The sequence below is a fragment of the Vipera berus genome, assembly GCF_964194415.1.
Source record: "Vipera berus genome assembly, chromosome: 11".
NCBI lineage: Eukaryota > Metazoa > Chordata > Lepidosauria > Squamata > Viperidae > Vipera > Vipera berus.
Genome location: NC_138214.1, coordinates 715,291 through 735,885, shown reverse-complemented (window position 1 = coordinate 735,885; position 20,595 = coordinate 715,291). Strand labels below are relative to the sequence as shown.

Sequence of the window (20,595 nt, the reverse complement as noted above, 5' to 3'; positions counted from 1 at the left end):
CCATTTGAGAAGCTGCAACCAGCCACGTCTAGAGGAAACCAGAGGGAAAAGCCTGGAGACATTTGTTTCTGTGGGTTGCTGTGGGCATCCTTAGGTGTGTAGTTTTCAAGCCCCGTTCTACACTATTTGGGCCTCTACATGGGTCTGCCCGAGAAGGTAACAATATATCGAGGAAAACAGTCTCTTCAGACCAAATACATTTTTATTGCAGTCTTATTCCTCCTCTGAAACATTAAGGACAGTTTACACACCCCAGGACATTACAACCACTATGACAGCATACAGGAAAAGTGAAAAGAAGCAAGAAATGGCTGTTTAAGCTTCCAATTTCTTTCCACCAGAGGCACCCTGTTGTTCCTTGGACCATATCCCAACTCAGGACAGGATAATCATAAAAAACAGACAGGTGGGGAAAAGTGTCTTGAGCTACAATTTGCAAAAAAAGTCCTTTCTCCCTCCCTTCTATTCAGCTGTCCAAGAAGATAATGAGCCATGCTTAGCTCTCCTGTCTTCCAGCTGCTATTTTCTCCAACTGTGCCAGGAAATTCTTTCCAAAACCTCCTCTTCCTTCATCGTACTCCTCTCGGTACTCGTCTCTTACCTGGAGAGGGGGGGGGGAACAAGATAAAATCGAGATGACCAGAGAAACTGGGCTGTCTGCGATGGAGGCCAGCCTTTACCAAATAACCACCACCTGCTATTCCGGATAGGCGCTAGACAAGCCAGCCCTGGACGGTCACTCAGGAAGAGATCTGCAAAGCACAATCTGAAAGCATCTTAGCCTGGAAGCAGCCTGCAATTGGCACATTTTCCTTTCCTGCTTGCTCTATATCCCTGATACAGCCTCCCGTGGCTCATGGACTTTGCATGGAAAACAAGGCAGAGCTCAGGTATGAATGAAGCCTTCATCCTTGCAAGCCAGGGACTTACAATTGAAAGGCAATCTTTCCCAGGTCCTGGAATGATACATTCAAAAACTTCCATAAAGGGTAGTTACAGGAATTTGGGAGAGGCAACAAGTGAGGAAAGCTACACAGTGGTAGAAGTGAGTTCCAGAGATGTGTGTCCCTGCCCTTGGATGGCTCGGCCTTCAAGCGTTATGGGATACGGCAAAACTTAAAATAAACTTCAGTGCTTCTGAACTTCTGCGATCTGGCACCACAACTCGGTCTCCAGAGGAAGGGAGCCCTTGGTGAAGTGTGGCCTTCGATGCAGTCTCCTCCCAGTTACCCGTCTTTACCTGCCCGCCTGACCTGCCACGGCCATATTGCCTCCCTTCAGTGAAGCCTGCATCCCAGTCTGTCCGGATAAGACGGTCATCCAACCGGGTTCCGCTGATGAAACGCATGGCATGCTCGGCTTCAGCTTTTGTGTAGTATCTGGAGTATTATTTTAGGAAAGGTTCCCAGCATCAGGCCCTGAGGTCACAGAGAGCAACCTGCTTCTCCCAGAGAACAGCAACCAGGCTAGGAACCATTAATGCGGAAGCCGTCCAGCCCCCTCCACGCAAAGGAGCAAAATTTGGAAGACTCCCTTGCCACGAAGAGACGCCGCAGGGCAGAACAAGCCACCTGGGCCGCCCAGAGGAGCAGCCTGGTTCAGAGGCCACCCTCTCCCCTCCCAGGGCAAGGATACTCCACGAAGCAGAACCCGCAGGGCGTCTTCTTGTTCTTGTCCAGGCCCATGATGATGCGCCTGATGTCCCCGCACTTGGAGAAGAGCTCGTGGATCTGCTCCTCCGTGGTGTAGAAGGAGAGGTTGCCCACGTACAGCGTGGAGGAGGCCTTCAGGTCTTTCAGCTGCAGCTCCCGCCGGCCCTGCAAAGGAGCCCGGCAGGGCCATCAGCCCAGAGGCCGGATCTCCCACCTGCCGCTGGGGGATTCTGGGACGCGCTTGTTCCAGCAGCGCCGAGGCGCCCGGCAAAGGCCGGAGTTGGGGCGGGCAAACCGAAGGCACGAGCCACAGGAAAGGCAAAGAGACTCATTATGGTTATTCTCCCTCCCTCCCGTTCACACGCGCCCAAGATCTGCTCCGGGTCCCGGGAAGGGGCTCCGGCCGGGCGCGGGTTTCTGGGCATGCCCAGAGCGCCGGCGGGCTGCAGCCGCGAGTCCAGAGAGCGCCCCTCCCTACCTTGTAGGACTGCTCCGTGTACTTGCTGAAGTCGCAGTACGAGTCTCGGCTGAGCATCTTCAGGGTGGCGCTGAGCAGCCCCGACATCTTGAGCGGCCGCCTGGAGCGCTCAACTACGCCGGTCGGCAATTGGCTCGCACGCCTGTCGCTCACAAGAGCCCTCCCCTTCCCGAGGCCGCCTCGTCGGGCGCCCTAGCGCGTCCCGAGCAGCTTGGCCGCTAGGGTTGCCGGGAATTGTGGTCTGGGCGGCGAGCCTCTCCGCCCGAAAGGCTCGGCCTCGGTGGTCGGGGCGAGATTCCCGGCATGCTTTGCGCAGAAGGCGGAGCGACGACGTTTGGGCGGGAAAAGTGGGCGGCCCTCTTCTGGGCCTCTGGCGAGCGGCCTGGCGTCCCCCTCACTCGGGGCCTCTTCCTTCCTGGGGAAGCCGTGATTTGAAAGGCTCCTTCCGGCTTCACCAGGTGCGGTGGCAGAAGCTCGCCCGACCTAAAGCGTTGGCGGAGAAGAGCGGTACAGGGCAGAGTTTCTCACCTGGGGCAACCTTAACAAGAGTGGACCTCAACCCCCAGAACTCTCCAGCTGGGGCATTCTGGGAGTTGAAGTCAACTCCTCTTAAAGTTGCCAAGATTGAAGAACACTGCATCGAGTGGCCAAACATCAGGAAGAATTTGATTAAAAGGTGTGAACATTTGTAGGCACTTTATCTGCAGATTAATCTGCAGCTCATGAAAATCCACACCTTTTAATCAAATTGGCTATTCAGAAAAGGTGTTGCCAGGCCCCTGCTGATACAAAATTGTTACCGGATTCATTCTCACTTTTTTAAAAAATATGATATAAAGGTTCCCCAAAGAAAAGTTTGCTGGTGAGCTTCTATGGAAGTCCATTCTCAAAAGCACTCTTTCCTGGGCTTTAATCATTGTCTTAGTTTATTTCTTTCTTCCCCTCAGGTCACCTAACAATCGCTTGGCCATTGCAAATTAAATCTTCAGTAAGAAAGAGGAGGCATTCTATACATGCTCAGGGGCCTTCCAGAGAGGGCAGCACAGAGTTTGCTCAAGACAGATTTTGTTGGCTGGAACTAACAACGTAAAAACGAAGTGTTGGCTGGCCGGCCAGAAAGAGGCTGTGAAAGGGCAACAAATGGATGTAGTGTTTCCTCTTTCGTGGCCATCTGGGCATCCTCAAGCACCCCCAAGGAGCCTTCACTGGGTCAACAGAAAGCTGGTCCTCATTGCAGTTCTGTCAGCCCAGCAAAGGCTGAAGGATGCCCAAAGTAGGAAAAATGATTGTAGGAAAGATAATCAGTTAAGATATAAACTAGAACAATTAAGATTGTAAATTCTTTTCAAGGGCCGGTTATTCTACATAGCAGAAATGGAAGATGAAAGAGACAGTCTGGAAATAATAGGTAACTTTTGCATAAAGTAATGAAATATTTAACTTTTTTTATAAGATAAGATAATCTTTATTGTCATTTTTTACTGTGGGCACAATGGCACACATCAAAAATGAAATTTAGTTGCCCGCTCTCAAAGTGAAACACATACATGACGCACACCTAAAACATACTATATACAACATATGTATAGGCCCACACCCCTACATATACATAACAAAATATTAAATACTGTCCATCTTGAATATATAACGGAAGGAGGAAGCCTGAGAGTTCACAAGGTTAATGCTGTATGGAATGAAACTATGGCTGAATCTGGATGTTCTGCTTCAGATACCACAAAGCCTCCTCCCAGAAGGTAACAAGGAAAACAGGTTGTGAAGAATATGAGTAGTGTCCCAGATAATCTTATGGACCCTGTTCAAACAACACTTCTGTGCTATGTCCTGGATGGGAGGGAGGGAACTGCCAATGATCTTTTTGGCCATCTCTCTGCAGGTTCTTTCAAACCTGTTGTTTCAAAAAGATTTCTGATTCTGCTCTGGATTTTATTTAACAATTTGAGTTTGTAGGTCAGAACCAGAGTGTGTGTCGGCACCATTATCCCACCCAGCCTTGCTCGCAGGGAGCATAGTAAGGATTGTTGTACAGGTCTAAACTTCCAAAAGAAGGATAGCCTCTTCCAATCTTTCCCAGTGCTGCTGGGAAATACAGGAGAAGGCCACTTCCCTAGCAGACACTTGGCTGTTTGAGGAGATGGCATCGCCTGCTTCAGGATTGTGATTGGGCTTGATCAGACTTGGATTAGGATGGCCTCTATCCTTTCCTGACTGTCACTGCCCACTGCACTGTATTTCCTCTTGACTCACTTCTGTCCAGGCGGCTTCTGATGAGAAGGAAATTGCCCTCTGCAGTCTTTGCAGCAAGGCCAAGACGACCCCTGATGCCCAATCCTAAAGAGAGACTCTGCTTAGGAGAATTCTTATTTAAATCCCATCAGCTGACATCCTTGGGCTCTGGCATTTTATTTAGCTACTGGGAGAAGAGGAAGAAAATGTAAGCTGTCTGACTTGAAAACAATTTGCTGCCTTTACTTTATTCTAATATTTCTTTCAGGATTAATTCAAGAATTGACGAACCAAGAGACGTTATTTGCTGTATCAGAAAGTATTGAGAAGCTGTTCGGCAGTATAGAAAATATAAATAAAGAAAAGTGGAAAGAGAATCAGAAAGCCCAGGTAGAGAGACAAAAAGGATCATTAAAGGTAACAGGTTGAAAATTTAGGGAAGTAGCCCATCAAAAAATCTGCTTACAAACATTTGATGTGTTAGTTAAATACTTAATATTCTGCTCTTCCACATATCTCCAAAGGTGTCGAACACCTTACTGTGCATTAGCCCAAACCTTTCTCTCACCACAGCAGCATAATTGACCAAAGAGTGAAGAGAGAAGGTCCAACTGCTCTCCTGAAATGACACTTGTTGATCTGCCAGGCCTTCTTCTGTCCACCTCTAGCTACTAGCTCCTCTTTCCCTTTTCTACATTTTCCTGGAATTCTAAATGTCCTATGATGAAGTTGAATAATCAATGCATAGCTTTAATATTTTGGCTGTTTTATTTGTATATAAATGATTTCTATGAATTTTAAGGGTTTTCAATTTTTATCCTTGGTTTTTTTCCCTACAGGTTGAGGAAAGTGCAGTTAACTTATGGAATTGGACTGTGGCAAAAAAAACAGCTCCTGGTATCACTGATATGCAAAGGGTTAAATGTCAGTTTGAATTTGCAGCCATAAATCACAGCAAAAAATATTTGATTAACTAAAATGAGTAAAATGTTTTATGTTTCGCTTTATGTTTAGCTTCTTGTATGACCTCTCATGAATGTCCTCATCTTCTTGAAAAGTCTGTAGATGTTTTCTACCTTTTTGTGCCCCTTTAAATCATAGCATTTGCAATTTAAAAATATTTTTCTAATGTCAGCACTAAGGGACTCAGAGGCAGATACTTGACATTAGGATTTGCTACATTTTTTTGAAGTTGATGCTGGAGTGAATGAATTGAAACAAATGGAAATGGTGAACTGAGCACAGCATGGATCACTAACAAATGTATTGCCCTTCTTACTGTTTATGGATATTTTGCATTTATTCCAGGTCACAAATGTTTATTTTCTTATCTATATTTTCACTGAGAATTGAAACAGTTAATGTCTTTGCATATTTCTGTAGTACGCCATGTTGCCTGCAACCTGATGATGTTTTGTGAAGTAGGTGATTCAAATGAGATGATACGAAGGCAAATTTTGGTAATATAGTTTGTGTCCAAATATTATTTATGTTTGTCTTCTGCTTCCTGAAATGCTAAAGAGCTGATAAGGTTCAAGAATGTTAGAAGAATATTGTTTTCTAATACATTTCACATTTTTATTCTGTCTCCAAGAGAAATTGACAGTAGTTTGGGTTCGTTGCAAGCCAAAGATTTAAACAAACTATGATAGATAGTGATGTAGAAATATGATAGCATAATGTATATTACCTTAACAAATAGTTGATGAAGAGTATGCCTAAAGCAACCACATTTAAAAAATCTCTAAAAGATTACATGAAATATATCTAGTTTCTAGATTTGCCAATATTTCTGTTTTCTTTTAAATTTGCATATGTCTTTTATGATCTAGATGTTAATGAAGACTGGAAAAGGTTGGGTGGATGTTGGAAAACCTGCCCTTGCAAATAATTTCCTTGAAATTGCCCTGAGTGTAAGTTGAGGCTTTCTAACGTTTGTAAGTTTTGAGTAGGTGACATAATAGTGGCTGCATGCATTTTTAGCCTATTATGTGCTTTATTTTACAGGATCTAGAGAAACTTTATGCCCAGCTGAACAAGAACTGTAGCAATGAGGCTGAGGCCAATATGCACAAAGCTGACATAGAGAGGGATATATTCAAAGTTCTGTCTTACCAGGCTGAATCTGTATGTTTGAAAAATAATTCAATTCTTTGTAGCAGCATAATGGCAACAAGTGGATTTTATCTGTATTGTTATTATTCAGTAACAATATTACAATAACAATATTCTATAATTCTATGTTCAATCTATATTATGCAGTTCTTTGGATTGCTGCCTCCCATATAGCTACTAAATTTGATATACCACTTTGTTAGCACTCCTCTAATGCAAAATTGTATTAATGTTTTAAACATTAATTTAAAAGAAATCCATGTGTCATCCAAGCAATTCATTAGCATATGTTGCTTTCTTAGGCAGTTGCTTTAGCAGATTTTCAGAAGGCGGTCATGTGTGTTCAGCGGTGTAAAGACATCCTGATAAGGCTGCCAAAAGAGGTCAGGTTAAACGCCTTTTCATTTTGTTCTACTGCCCTGGTCCTTCAGAGCTATGAAAAAATAAACTTGGTTAATTCCCAGCTTTTTTAAAACAGCAATTACAAAACTGGTATAAATTACTCTAATTACAGGTTTGTTACCTTTCTCTCCTATGCTATAACTTTGGCATAGAAACATACGAAGTCAAGAGATATGAGCAGAGTTCCTTTTGGCTCAGGTAATTTGACTCTATTGCTTTTGGCTTAGGTAATAGTTTGATAAGCAATACATAAAATGTCCAATTCTGCCCTATGTATAGCCACTGAGATTTAAAACAAGCACTTAGCAGGAGTGATCTGATTCTGTCTAGTGATTTAGAAATTCTTCTAGCTGCAGATGTAGTCAAGGCTAAGGTAATTTTATAAGTGCATTTGAAGGGTCCAGGTGGTTTGATGCAAAAAAAGTAGAAACTCTGAATGTTGCTTCTTTCAGAATTCCCTTAACTCCAGCTTTCTTTTTCTTAAATAAAACAATCATCACTATTCAAGTTATGTAAATTTGCAGATGTAATTTACTTATAATAAGATGCCATTTAAAGAGGGTTTGTACATGTGATTTATTTCTGGATTAAAGAGAGAAAACTTGCACAGTCTCTCCAAATGCTTCCATAATACATGCATACTGGCTTTTAAGTAACAAAATAGACTGCTTATTTGCCAAAAAAAAACATTCTATCCAGGTTATTTGAAAAAAATGAGCATTACTGCAGTATATAAGTAGAGCAGCGGCCCCCAACCTTTTCCATACCCCACACCCCTAGAACGCTTCTGATATATTCTTGTACCCCCTTACAAAAGCGGCAATGAATTATGCATATACACTACAATTTTGAAAAGCCAATTTTTCACACCCCCTGGAATATTGTCTCGCACCCCTGGCTGGGAACCCCTGAGATAGAGGTATGCCTGAAGGCCCCTGGGGGAAAAAGCTTCCCCTCCTCTGTATTCTGTTCCTTTTCGTAGCTGTACAATAGAAGGTCTCCAGTATAATTTCTTAAGTGTTTAAGTTGCAGTATGTCAAATAATGACATTGCAAAATTCATACACTACAGAGTCAGGGCGTTGGGCGTGTTCACTTTCGCACAGTCTGGGTCTCCTTTGTGAATGCATCTTTAAGGGCAGGTTTTTACTTATCAGGTGGGTTTTCTTCTCCCCTTCAAGGTCAGTTAATCCATTCTGTTTTTCTTTCTTTTATTAAACAGCCTCAGCTGTGAAATTGGAAAGACGCACAAAAACTATTCAGTTAATAAAGAAATGCAGGTGAGAAACCTTTGCAATGCCATGGGAAATATCTTTGTCATTCAGTGTGAGGAGACATGACCTTTATTGCCCCTCTCCAATTTATTCTCAGCCTTTTGAGTGTAAATATTAATTTTATTTTATTTATAGGCCAAAGTACTACGATTATTAGCTACTGTGTATTTGGAATGGGATTATAAACAATATCAAGAGAAAGCTCTCCAGGTTGTCATCATGGCAAATGAGGTGAGGTTGATTTCTGGGCTAGGCTAATTCTTAAGAGTTTTGCAATCAGTGGAATGACTCCCAAGATAATACATAGAGGAAAGTTGTTTTAGTCTGTAGGCAACAAAAAAGGACAAAGAATCTAGTAGTACCTTTTCCAAAAAAAATGTTAAAAGCTATCTTCTTTCGTGAGCTGCAATTCCCTTCATCAGATGCGCAGTGTGCATACTGTACGATAATGAAGTATTTATGTATGCATAGCATACATACAAATCTCATTTCATCTCTATGCATCTGATAAAATTAAGGTCAGTGTAGTTTGTTGGTCCTAATAGTTTTTTTTAAAATTCAAAATGATGTCAAAGAGAGAATAAAATAATATTTTATTGCTTAAAATGAGAATAATAGTTTGAGGTCTCTGGGATTTATTAAGATAACTTTTTAATTCCCTTATATATGAGGCAAAAGATTTCTGAGGGTCTCAAATGGAAGATTAAGTGCCATGTAGTGGTTAACTGGTGTGGTTCAAGTCCATCTTTCATCATGGAAGTTCCCTGGTGACTTTGGACCATAATTTACCCTCCGGAGTTCTATCTTGGGGAAAACGGGGAGAGTACTGGGTTCACCATCCTGAGCTTGTAAAAGAAAAAAAAGGGATATAAATCTAATAAAAATAATTATTAACTGGTAATCTGGCAATAGTAGGTAGACTGTTGCTAAGGATATTTAAGATTATTCTAGAAGATATGGAGAATTTACTCATGAAAAGTTTTGACATTCTTTATGAATAGGCTGTGCTCTCCCAGCAGGTAGTTAAAAATACTCTGAATCTGATAAAAATAGTTTGGCTATCAAATAATACATTGATGTCTTGATTTACAGGAGAATTTACATCCAGCTGGTTTTTACTTAAAAATTAAAATTCTCCTGAAAGGCGATGATGCATCAGATGAAGATATTAGAAAAGGTATTATTCTTGCTTCAGCATAAGATCAACAACATGTCTGAGTTGTCATAGAGGAGGAGGTGAACCGAAGTGGTAGCAGCTTCACTTTAACCTTGTACAGGTTTAAATTAAGCTGATGTACTTCTTTGATTCTGAACAAAGGAAAGAAAGTTTAAACCAATGCAGGAGCCCTTAAGAGTTTTACAAACAGCGTCCACATTCACTCCTGTGAATTCTTCCTTTCCTCCTTGCTACAAGCAAAGATTATTGAATATATTCATTTTCCTACTGCACAGTGGTATAAATTACCCCAGTCTCTCTGTCCATCGAGGCTCTTTGGATCATTGGTTATTTAGTCATTCTTGTATAAGACAAAGGACTTACACTTTATCTCCCCCCCCACACACAAACAAAGCCTTTTAGTAAACATGCTAACCTTGTTCTTGCTGCTTTCTAGCTGTCACTGAACTTCTGCAGCATGAGGCTTCTCCGGAGATCTGTCTGGACACTGCAAAGTTGCTCCTTGAACATGAGAGGTATAAAGATCGAAGGGCCCTCTGGAACACAGTTAGGCATCTGTGTCTATCATAAGACTATTTAGGGAATATCCAAGACATCCACCTCTCTTCTTTGTGTGTTTTTTTAACAAACTCCAATTTTCTGCAATGTGTTTGTATAATTATGATTTATTATCTTGCAATAAAGGGAGGTGAATTGACAGAGTGCCAGAGTTGCCCAGTAGCAGGATAGCTGCAAATAGGCGCAGGTGCGTTGGCTAGGTGGGAATAAATGAAACAAAGGCTGATCAGTGATTCTTGATTTGGATGCTCAGATTGATTTGAAGAGACGCATTTGGGTAAGCAGCATTTTCAGCCAAAGACCTACAATTAGCACGATTGCAGCAGTGTGTACTATGCACAGACCTACAATGTGATTCCTGACAGAGTGCTCCAGCAAGCTTTTGATATGAAAATCTGTGCCTTAATGACTGTTGAGTAACATAGGACAGGATGTCAGGTTTCTGTTACTGAGAAATATATGAATTCTTTTAGCTTTCTATGGTGTCAAAATCCCCAGCTTATTTTCATGTACATTCAGGGAAGCCATTGGATTTGACCTTCTGAAATCAGCCTCTCAGCTGTTTGAAAGATCCCCAGATGCTGGCAGAGTCCTCCTCTTTCATATTGAACTCCTGTTACAGAGAATGAAGGAGCCACTTGCCAAGGGAATGATTGAAGATGCCATAGCAGGTCTGTGTACAGCTTTTCATTATACTCCTGGGGTAGATACCTAGAAGGAATTTGCAGAATGTGAAAACCTCTGTTTTGCTTGAATTTTTCAGCTAAGAAATCCAGCAATTATAACTTCATTCTGACTAAAATTGTATAACGTTACCATTAATTTAAGATTAACATTAATTTAAGCTTATCTTTAAATTGTTCGACTTTTAACCATGATTCCAAGAGTCCACTTTTGAAATTTGTTACTGGAAATTTTAGAAGTATTTTGAAGTTTTAGGTGAAATTTTGCTTAGTATTGCTATCGTAGGTGTCATAGATGATCCTAGGTCTGATTCTGCTCAATATAGTTAGAAATATAGACATTCTTCGGATTCGTAGAATTAGTGAAATACTGAAATTTATCTTCTTAGCACACAACTTAGGAAAGCAACTGCCTGCTGAAATACTCAACCATTTACACCTTGTTCTGTGGGACAGAGCAGCTAAGAATTACGAGGTTAGTCCTCTTACTACCTCTGAGCAAAGTCAGAATATCCTTTTCAAAGTATGCAGATACTACCTTAAAGTTGCAATCCAAGATTACTGATAATGCTATAGAGTAAATAGGCGATCTTCATTATCTGTCATTTAATATATTCCAAACTGGTAAAGATACCGTGCAGGTGACGAATATTGTGAAAATACCTGTCTTGTGTTGTGTTCATCATTTGCCTGAAGATTTGTCCCTTGTTTTGCACTGAGTATGGGGTGTCTGATTAAGCTCATAATAACTAATTTTAATTAATACTGTATAGAGTAAATGAGAAACTCTGGGGATTTCTCTCCTGGTCTCCTGCCCCTCTGCCTTTTATAGGCACGTGCGCGTCTAACATTAAGACCCAGTTGCTGTCTTCCAGTCAAAGAGCTATCCCGAAGCCCTTCGGTGGTACAACTACTCTCTCCGCTTTTACGCCTCTGGGCAGACAGACCAGCAGCAGAACCTGGCAAAGCTGTACAGGAACATGGCTGCTTGCTATCTTCACTTGAAAGAGCCTGACGAGGTATCCTTCTTCTCTGTGTCCTCTCTTTCAGGTTCTCCCTGGCCAGAGAAGGAATCTTTGGCCATGGCTTGGAATCAGGAGCCCTTTCCTTCTGAAGGGGGCGTTTGGGGAGGAGGGGGGTCTTCCTACTTAATATGGAAGCCCTGAGCTACGTGAAGCCCAAGAGAACAGGGCCTCTCCTTTATACCTGTAGATAAGGATCATCACCAGATTTATGTAGCTTGCCTTGGTCGTCGCTTGCAATGGAAGAAAGTAATCTTCACAAGGAGGAGAAGATCTGCCAGAGTGTATCAAATCCATCTGTTTCTTGCTGGGGTTGTTAGCATGTTAATATTAATTCATGTCAAGTGGGCTTTCTCCTAAGGCATATTCTGAAGTTAGCTGTCTGCTGCAGAAGACCCAGAGGTTATACAGCCTGTCCCTTCCCAAAGGAACATCCTATTCTGCCAGATGTTACAGCTAGTCTTGCCTCATTTCTCTCAGGACATCTCTGGCACCTCACTTCAGACTCCTTAGGAAAGAAGAATGCTTGCATGACCCTTAGCTGTTTTAGGAAGATCCAGGAGACAGTGGCGCCCTTGCCAACTCATCCTTTGTTTCAAACTTTCTGGCATAAATTAGCTACATCAACACAATTCCTTTGCCAGCATCACTGCAAAGGCAAAGTGGTCCTTTTTGCTGGGACCTCATCTTGCCAGCAGAGAATGTGTTTATGTTGTTTTTATTGCTCCAGATGAACTAAAAATGAAAAAGAGAAACTGTTGTGTGAATGTATCGGTCTGAAGTGCAAGAGTTACTCTGTTGCTTCATTTGGGATATATTACAGTAATTGTTCGATATGATATAATATATGTTTTATTGCAAAAATGTTATTATTTAATAGAAACTAATTATATAGCTATTAACTAGTTATTTGGCTGTTACTGTGACTAACTGAGCTGATTCTCTTTACCTAAAGGCTAATGAGGCTATAAAGAAGGCAGAAAGATATGACCCAAACAGCATCTTCACTCACTTCTATGTTTATAAAATAGCAGTCTTAGAGAAAAATACCCTCAAAGGTATTTGTGCCTTTGTGCTTTTACTGTGCCGGTGAATGTGTAATCCATCTGTTTAAGGGCAAGGAGCTAGAGAATCTAATGACTGTTTATCCCACCTTTGCCCTCTATATATCAGACAAGCACCTCTTGTCACAAAGTGGTATTCACAACTGCATAGAAGGGGTATTCTTCTGCATAGAATTATGTTTTTAAGAGAATATGGCAAATTACACAAAAGGCATCAGCAGAAAGAATGTAAAAGTTCCAGATTTGGAATCTTTTAACTATCCAGGACACATCTCAGAATTTAGGGCATTTGGTTCCCTCCATGTAGAGCAGAAATGCTTCTTGGTAGCACACTGTCACTTTGGTAATCCCTCTTTCTTGATTGTTGTTATTAATGTCATCAAAAAGATGCTAATAACTATTATCAGGGTATGCAAAATAGTAGTGATTTTTAGTTACACCACTGTTATTTGGTCATATATTTAGAATCAGGGTAGCATATTTTTAGATTTTAAATGAATTACTTGGGCATACATTATAACCTTCAACAGTTTGGTTTTGGTATATTTCAGCATGAGCTTTAATATGTCCTATTTGAATAATGTATTTAACCATATAGTTTTTATATATTTCTCATCCACCAGATTTAGATTTGTCTGGATGGATTATGAAATCATTAAAATAGTAAAAAGAATAAAGGGCAGTATAAATAGGAAAAATACATAGAATAAGAAAAATATATTCAGAGAGACAGACTACAGAATATGATTCTTCAGCAATCTCACTTGTTTAAATTTGCAATCATGTAAAACAAAGTAATTTTAGTTGATATTGCTAATATATATTTACTGCATGTTATTTTAACATAGATCTTTCTCATGTACGTAATTTATTTAAACATAATTGAGGATTCAAGCCAGGAGAGTAACTTAGCAATAGAGCTTGACTCAAAAGTAGCATCTTTGGTTCCTGAACTTGGGAGAGGGGTGGAGAGTGACCCCAGGCTGTCCCTTAAGATTGCTAACTAAATACACCCATTTATACCATGTTCATAAACCAAAGCAGTCCCTTATATAACGAACAGAATGAAAAACACAATTTGTACATATCATGAACACAAGAAACGATTTACTAGCAACAAGTAGATTTCTGTGCAAAGAACAACAAACAGTCTTGCAGCACTGGAAGAGCTGAAAAATGTTTTTGTCTGCAAGGTACAACAATACTTTATTTTTCTTACAAAAGCCTACAATTGCTGCCCTCTGGAACATGGAAGAGCAGCCTACTGTAAGATCAAACCTTACACACAAGTAGCTGAGATTCCACACACAATGACAATTTGGCCTTTGAAGAGATTGACCCAGAACTTGTCAAAGTGTTGGGATATCTGATACAGGCTATAACTAGACAGCACATGGATGCTAGCGGCGGTAGAAGAGTAACAGGCTTCTCTTCCCGGAGCCGCTCCCAGGTCTGAAGGAACCAATCCAAGGCTGCTCTCTCAGTGCCTCTCGTCTCTCTTTTAGCTCTGGATGCATTTGTAGCAATGGAGAAATCGGCTGCAGAGCTCACGGAAGGCAAACTGCTCGTGGAAGGATCTGTGGCGACCAACCTTCTGAGCTTAGCCGCTCAATTCGCCCTGGAGGTATAAATTGGATGCTGGGATCTCTATAGCTCCTCCTTTGTAATTGGAAATTTTAGATAAAGCATCCCATTCTCCAGGAGCTGCAATTGACAACAAGAGGAAACGCTAAGGACGGGATGGGAAGAGGAAAAGAAGCAAAGTTTGGAAACTGTATCCTCAGTTGCATACTTACAAGGAGAGAGAGAGAGAGAATCAGTGAAAGTCACGAGCTGGGGGATGACAGAAAATTTTTTAGCCTGACCCTGTTTGAATTGTGTTTAAAATATGACATTCATTGTGTTCAAGCAGAACAAGATCATACTAAAGTTGTATTTTTCAAAGTTATATTACTAATTAAAGCATTTTCCCTTCAGAATGATCAACAGGCTATGGCTATTAAAGCCTTGGAGTATTTATCTCAACACTTGGAGGGTTGCCAGCAAGCGCTTACAGCAGTAAAGTGAGTAAATAAATAAAGAAATGCTGTTTTGTTTCATAATTTGCTGTCAGAATATGAAGACTTTGGTCTTTTTTACATTTCCTTAAGATGCCCTCACTTTATATCTGGGAAGGATTTGCTTTACTTGAAATCTTGTTTCAGATTCAGTTTTTAAACGTATCTCTAACATTAGTGCTCCTGAATTTGAGTTCACCTATACCAAATTATTATTAAACATTTTGCCATCTTTCTTCAACACAGGATGTGGAGTTTTTGTGCTGGAGCAATTTGGCAAAAGGGCCTCTACAGTTAGTAAACAACGATAAAAGTAAAGAGAGTAGCTCTTGAAGGAAGGTGGATGTTTTAAATTATGTGTGCTAAACAACATTTGGTATAATTGGCTTTTGTTGCAGGTGTTTGATTCGACTTGTGTTGTCAAAAGTGACATCTGAAGAAGAGATGTGAGTTGCATTTCTAATAATTATTGATACTCAGCTTTCGATAAGGTGTTACTGAGAAAAGTTAAATAGCCACTTGAATTACGCAGAAGGAGATAAACGTTTAGCCATGGTTATTTTGAACCATCACTAACATAGTACTGAACCTAGATTTAGATTTTATTTTAACCTCCTGTCGACAGTGTTAGTTCTTCCTTCATGTAATCATATTTCTATTTCCTCATAGAAGAGCAGTGTTATTACTGGTTTATCTTAACTGCTTTTTCTTCAGAGAAGATATTTTTCTCCCTTGAATATCATTTAGAGATGCTAAATAACTGCCTCTTTTATTTTAGGATTAAAGATATGGAGACACTGCTAGCGCACTTGACAGCAGGTATTAAGCTAGCTGGATCATTGTACATCGTGTTCATTTACTGAGTGTCGTCTGTTCAGAACCCCGACAGACCTTTAGCTGCTTTATAAAGTCCTAGTCAGAAAGTACAAGGTTCATAAATCCTTGTTTGTTACTAACATTAATTCGTCTCTTCCAGCTCACCGTAGACTCGATGAGCTGCACAGTGAGGAAAAGGAGATGCTGGAAATCAGGGTCAGTGAAGCTCAGTGGTTCAGAAAGATAGGTAGGCCAGTACGCGGAGTCTGCCATCACCGCCGTGATTCCAAAAGAAAAAGCATCGTGTGGAAATGCTTGGGCAGGGGGCACTTACGCCAGAGGTGCAGGCATTCTTCCCTCCTGGGCAAAATGGCGTTTTCTGACTCCCTTCTGCATTCGTGCACAGACGCAACAGCCCTGTAATCCGAAACCAGGAGGAGCGATCTGAGTGCGAGGAATCGGGTTTTCTTGCACTTGTCAGCAGTAAACACGGCCGGTCAAATGTTCAAGACAGATTGTTCGCATGGCCATTTTAGTTCATACATTCCAAGAAGAGGAGCGGGGGAAGGTGTCTTTATTTATGGACTGAATAAAGAAGGGATTTTAAAAGCATGGGTATTCTTTCGTAATAATAGGAATCCCCGTGTAATCTCTGTACAGAAATTATCCATGACTTTTTAAGCCCATCAGAGGAGAAAAGGCTTTGTCTTAAGCAGAACTGTCATAATTGCTGTTGGTGATGCTGTTAAATCTGACATTGTTTTATTTGCTTTATGAGCTTGGAACTTGGCTGTGCGATGCGAGGGCTGCTTAAAAGTGATGAGAGATTTCTTTATAATATCATTCAAGGTATGCGCTTCCCCCTAAATTCTCCCTGATTTCTTTGCATTTGCCATTGTGGGTTCTTTGTGCAGAGCTCGTTTTGAAAGGAACGCTGCTCCCTTACTATTCATGTCTTGTCACTGGCCAGCTGATCAGTAGCCAGCCAGCAACAAACGGTTTCAGTCCAGAAACTGGTAAATCATCTGACTGGTCTCAGTTAAAATGTAAAGGAGTATCTTGGTCCCTGCTAGAATGTGTGGAAAAGTTGGCCATTTTCTGTAGTTGCCCAAGAACCTTAGCAAACCAGCTAGAAGTTAAAAAATATTTTACCAGAAGTGCTAAACTTACTGCAAAACTTACTGCATATAGTTGAGAGACTTTTACCAACAAATATGCTGTATTGTGGGTTAATTTGTCAAACTCTGTGGTACCTGACAAAAAGAGAAACAAATTTTCATGACCTCATTAGGAGGAGAGTAGTGATTTAATTATGATTATGGATGAGCAAGAAACATACTATTTACTTTTAATAAATACATTTTAGTCTGTGCTTCACCTTACTTCTCAAAGATTGCAGCACTGTGGTTATTGTGTGATACTGTGATATTGTTCATTACCCAGAGTCAATTGGATTGAGACGGGTGGCTATAGAAACTGAACTTATAAATAAGTAATAAAGTTATGAGCAAAACCAGAAGTGAGTTTTGAGATTGTTTTGTCTATGCAACCATGATTAAGTTTTTAAAAAATTGCAAATCCCTATTTAAGTGGCTTATGATCTTCTCCTCTGACCAAGTTTGGATAGCTCTGACCTACTTTGATGAAGGGAAAAATAATTACGGTTGCACTGATATTTCCTGCTGCAGTTCTCCCAGTTTTGTCCTCTTGATAAAGCTGTCCTGCTCGCTCAGAGAACATGCCTACTCATGGCTGCCGCGGTGGATCTGGACATGAGCCGAAGCAATTTGCTGCCTGCTGATGAGGTAGAATTTGGAAGTAATTCAAATGTTAACTTTTGTATTTTAGGAGAAGTGCCATGGAAATTTAGGAAAGGCCTAAGTTGTTTTCTGATTAATTGTCCTGTAGAGATGACATCTGCCTGATTGTCTTTGGAAATGGGAATAATATTTGATACTTGAGCCATTCTTCCAGCACTCCACATTTTATATCATAAACCTATAGTCATTCTACCCTTTTGTGTTCTTTAGAGAATTTGCAGAACATTTAAATAAAAATAATAATATCTAGGCATTGATAATCAATAGATAAGTTTATGTAGGCAAAAAAACAGGAAATGCCTTCTCCCTGACACGCTAACAAGTGTTGTGATGCTCTCATGTACAGTTTACCTGAAATGTGTGTTTGCTTCCAAAGCAGGCTGAACTGCTGACTCAGGCCCTCGAGTACATTCAGTCCTGCAGAGCAGTCTGGAAAGTCTTGAAGCAGACAGGTGAGCTAGAATTTCTACAGTTCCAAAATAAATTAATGGTGAAACCTGCTTGCCTTGGTTAGTGATGGCCGTGGGATGCTGTTTGCCCCGAGGCTGAAGTCTTGTTTCAGTCGAGACTCCCTCGAAGGCTTTCGAGCAAGGCTGCAGCCCTTTCAAAGCAGATTGCAGGGCTCTCTCAGCCCTGGATTTCGCTGCCCACTGAGAAGCGAGGCTGGGGCCGCGGCCTCCTTACAAGCCTAGCGAAGCAATGGGACTAAGGCAGCTCCTTATCTTTTAGTGGAAACCAGGCGGGCGTTGTCTGCGCTCATGGCTTCCTAGGCTTGGAAATGCCCATCTCCCACCTGAATTCCTCTTCGTAGTGCTGAAACTGTATGGACCGGGGGTTGTTTTGCCCCCCTTCCCATTCATAACTGGTGAGCTACTAAAATGGGACTTGTTTTCTGCTCCATAGGCGATTTCCCCAAGGACCCCACAGATAAAATATTACTGCTTTATGAATTTGAAGCCAGTGCCAAGCTGAATTCACCTGCAGTGCCCAGCCTCTTAGACGAAGTGGTGGCGCTTCCACAGGTGGAGATCAAGACTCTGGAAACCATTGCTGGTAAGAGCCAGGCCTGCTTCCTCCGCTACCCTTCGGGGGGGGGGGGGCAGAATCTTGCATTTCAAGGCAGCTGCTTCAAATGAGAACTGCTGCTTCCGTGAGTCTCGGGCAATAAAGCCACCTGCCCCAGCAAAAGTGGAGTTGAAGCTTCTGTGACCCCCACCCATCAATGGTGTGCTTACGGCCTTTTTCTCTGAGCAGCAGCCCTGCGGTGTTGGGAAAGGGCAGGTGCCCAGTGGCTTGAAAGCTGTCTCTTTTTCTCATGACTTCTTCCTCAAGCGTTGGCCATGGAATCTCCCGCTCACTACCCATCCGTGTGCAAGAGGGCTCTCGAGATGATCCTGACTCTCCTTAGGAAAGGTGAACCGATGGATACAATCACCTACAGGTAAGCAGTGGTGCTGAGAAGCAGCTGGGTGCATAAGGAGTATTTATCCTGGCTGCGTGGATGGAGGACAGGCTTAGGGAGAGAGGATGGCTGTTGCAGGTAAAATCCTTATTATTTCTTCCCAAGAAAAAAAGTCTAGGGATGCATTCCTCATGCAGGACATTCAAGGTTGCTTCTTTCTGAAAAGGAGCAGCTGCTCTTTCCTTCCCTGTTGTTGAGGGTCCTGAGTTGGGGGAGGGGGTGCTGGACAGGCATGACCCAGTAACAGTTGCCAAGAGCCAGCTAGCACAGGGATGCTTGCGGGGATGAGGTTTGGATGCCTTGCAAAGTAGGCGGGAAGAAGGTACTGCACGGATGCTTTCCTCAGGACTGTCCTTTCGTTGTATTTCATGCTCAGCAAATGCCTGCACAGCATGGTCCACCTTTCTCTGCCATCCGGCCCGATTGAGGCAGATCCGTGTGTGCTGGAGGAGGCCTGGGCCTATTTTGAAGAGGCTCTGACCACGCTGGACAACACAGTTAGTATCCCGTGGCTTCTTTCTGTGACGGCGGCCTTTCCACGGGGCTATTGAAAGTCTGCCAGATGGGCATTTTGATAGAAGAGAATATTTGCCTGGCTCTTCCTGTTAACATCACAGGCTTAGGTGGATGAGAACAACATCCTCTTGGTGGGCCCCACTTCTGTCCAAGCAGCTAAATGAGGCAGTTTATGCGTACGTGTGTTCACATACCCAGCAGCATTAAAGCAAAATATAGCTGTATATGTTTTTGCCTTCTTAAAACTAAGCTTGGACTAAAAGCTGCGATATATTCCTACAGACGAATTACCCAGAGGTGGAGATAATCTGGCTTATGACTAGAGCTTGGAACACAGGAATACACCAGTACTCTGCTGGCAAATACAAGGAAGCAGAGCAATGGTGTGGCCTAGGAATGCGGTTCTTGGCCTACTTGGGGACTTTGAAGAACAGCTACGAGAATCAGGTGAGGGTGGGCGGACGGACGAGGAGAGGACTTCATCACACCCAGGGCACCCTCTGAAACGGCCCATCGTACAGGAGGACAAACACATGACAGGGGAGGAAACTGCTTGCTGAGATTGAGCGGATTTCAGTCCCACGGGTTTGATCCCAAAGATTTGTTACAGGAATGCAAATGCCTCACTCTGAAAGTAAAAGGGCCGACGATGTCCTTTCCCAGGGCAGTGTCTTTGCAGTCTCCTCCTAGGCAGCCCTTTGGAAGGAGTCTGAGGCACTGCAAAGCCACGCGAGGCAGAATTGAACACACAGTCCTCGTTTTAGTGGGCCTGTTGCTTTTCTGCTGGTTGTTTCCACTAATGGAAGGGCTGAGCTGCACGGCACCCCTCAGCCCATCGTGCCGATTTGTTAGACTTAGGGTGACCTTTGTCCGCAGATGATCGGTGTTTACGGTGAGGTGCTGGACCAACTGGACAAAGCAAAGAGACTCCATTCCAAAGAAGAGTGACGGGGACCGTGGCCACCAACAGCTGCCCTGCGCTGAAGGGGAACTGGCTGCATACAGCCACCACTGGCAAGTGGAATTGTAGGCACTATTAGGTGGAGGATGTTTCACAAACATGAAGTTGAATAAAGCAGTTCTAATTGTTTACAAATATATTTCTCTTCCCTTGTGTATTTTTTATAATTACATTTATATTGCCAATTTTTCCTTAGAAGCTCAAGGCAGTCTACACAAGCAATCTACCCATTTTGTCCTAATGAAATAGGTTCCACAAGTGGAGCAGAATTTAAGTTCAGATCTAAAGTTCAGCT

At 42.2% G+C, this 20,595-nt stretch overlaps 2 protein-coding genes across 2 annotated transcripts; one reads left to right on the top strand and one right to left on the bottom strand.

Annotated features, from left to right (window-relative positions):
- Window positions 1-184: 184 nt before the first annotated feature.
- NCBP2 (nuclear cap binding protein subunit 2) lies at window positions 185-2,324 on the bottom strand. The gene is made up of 4 exons (XM_081336753.1): window positions 2,131-2,324; window positions 1,636-1,817; window positions 1,241-1,379; window positions 185-601 (listed from the first exon to the last, which is right to left on the bottom strand). The coding sequence occupies exons 1-4, from the start codon at window positions 2,215-2,217 to the stop codon at window positions 497-499; spliced, it is 513 nt and encodes a 170-aa protein (XP_081192879.1). The 5' UTR covers window positions 2,218-2,324; the 3' UTR covers window positions 185-496.
- A 3,489-nt stretch (window positions 2,325-5,813) lies between these two features.
- TEX11 (testis expressed 11) lies at window positions 5,814-20,435 on the top strand (the record flags this gene model as incomplete). Its single annotated transcript, XM_081336557.1, has 26 exons — window positions 5,814-5,834; window positions 6,207-6,287; window positions 6,382-6,501; window positions 6,792-6,872; window positions 7,004-7,089; window positions 8,113-8,170; window positions 8,300-8,395; window positions 9,257-9,341; window positions 9,778-9,856; window positions 10,419-10,570; window positions 10,972-11,057; window positions 11,458-11,601; window positions 12,560-12,662; window positions 14,174-14,292; window positions 14,646-14,731; window positions 15,124-15,171; window positions 15,504-15,544; window positions 15,702-15,788; window positions 16,320-16,390; window positions 17,230-17,346; window positions 17,738-17,813; window positions 18,265-18,414; window positions 18,694-18,802; window positions 19,200-19,320; window positions 19,622-19,786; window positions 20,216-20,435. 26 exons carry the CDS (start codon window positions 5,814-5,816, stop codon window positions 20,285-20,287), a joined length of 2,454 nt encoding a protein of 817 aa, XP_081192683.1. The 3' UTR covers window positions 20,288-20,435.
- Window positions 20,436-20,595: the final 160 nt, after the last annotated feature.

Bases quoted from the DNA above. Each gene is read 5' to 3' on its own strand.
- NCBP2 (XM_081336753.1), bottom strand. From the start codon at position 2,217: ATGTCGGGGCTGCTCAGCGCCACCCTGAAGATGCTCAGCCGAGACTCG. The intron at 1,818-2,130 runs GTAGGGAGGGGC...GCTCCTTTGCAG, and splicing joins ACACGGAGCAGTCCTACAAG to GGCCGGCGGGAGCTGCAGCT. The intron at 1,380-1,635 runs GTATCCTTGCCC...ATAATACTCCAG, and splicing joins TGCGGGTTCTGCTTCGTGGA to ATACTACACAAAAGCTGAAG.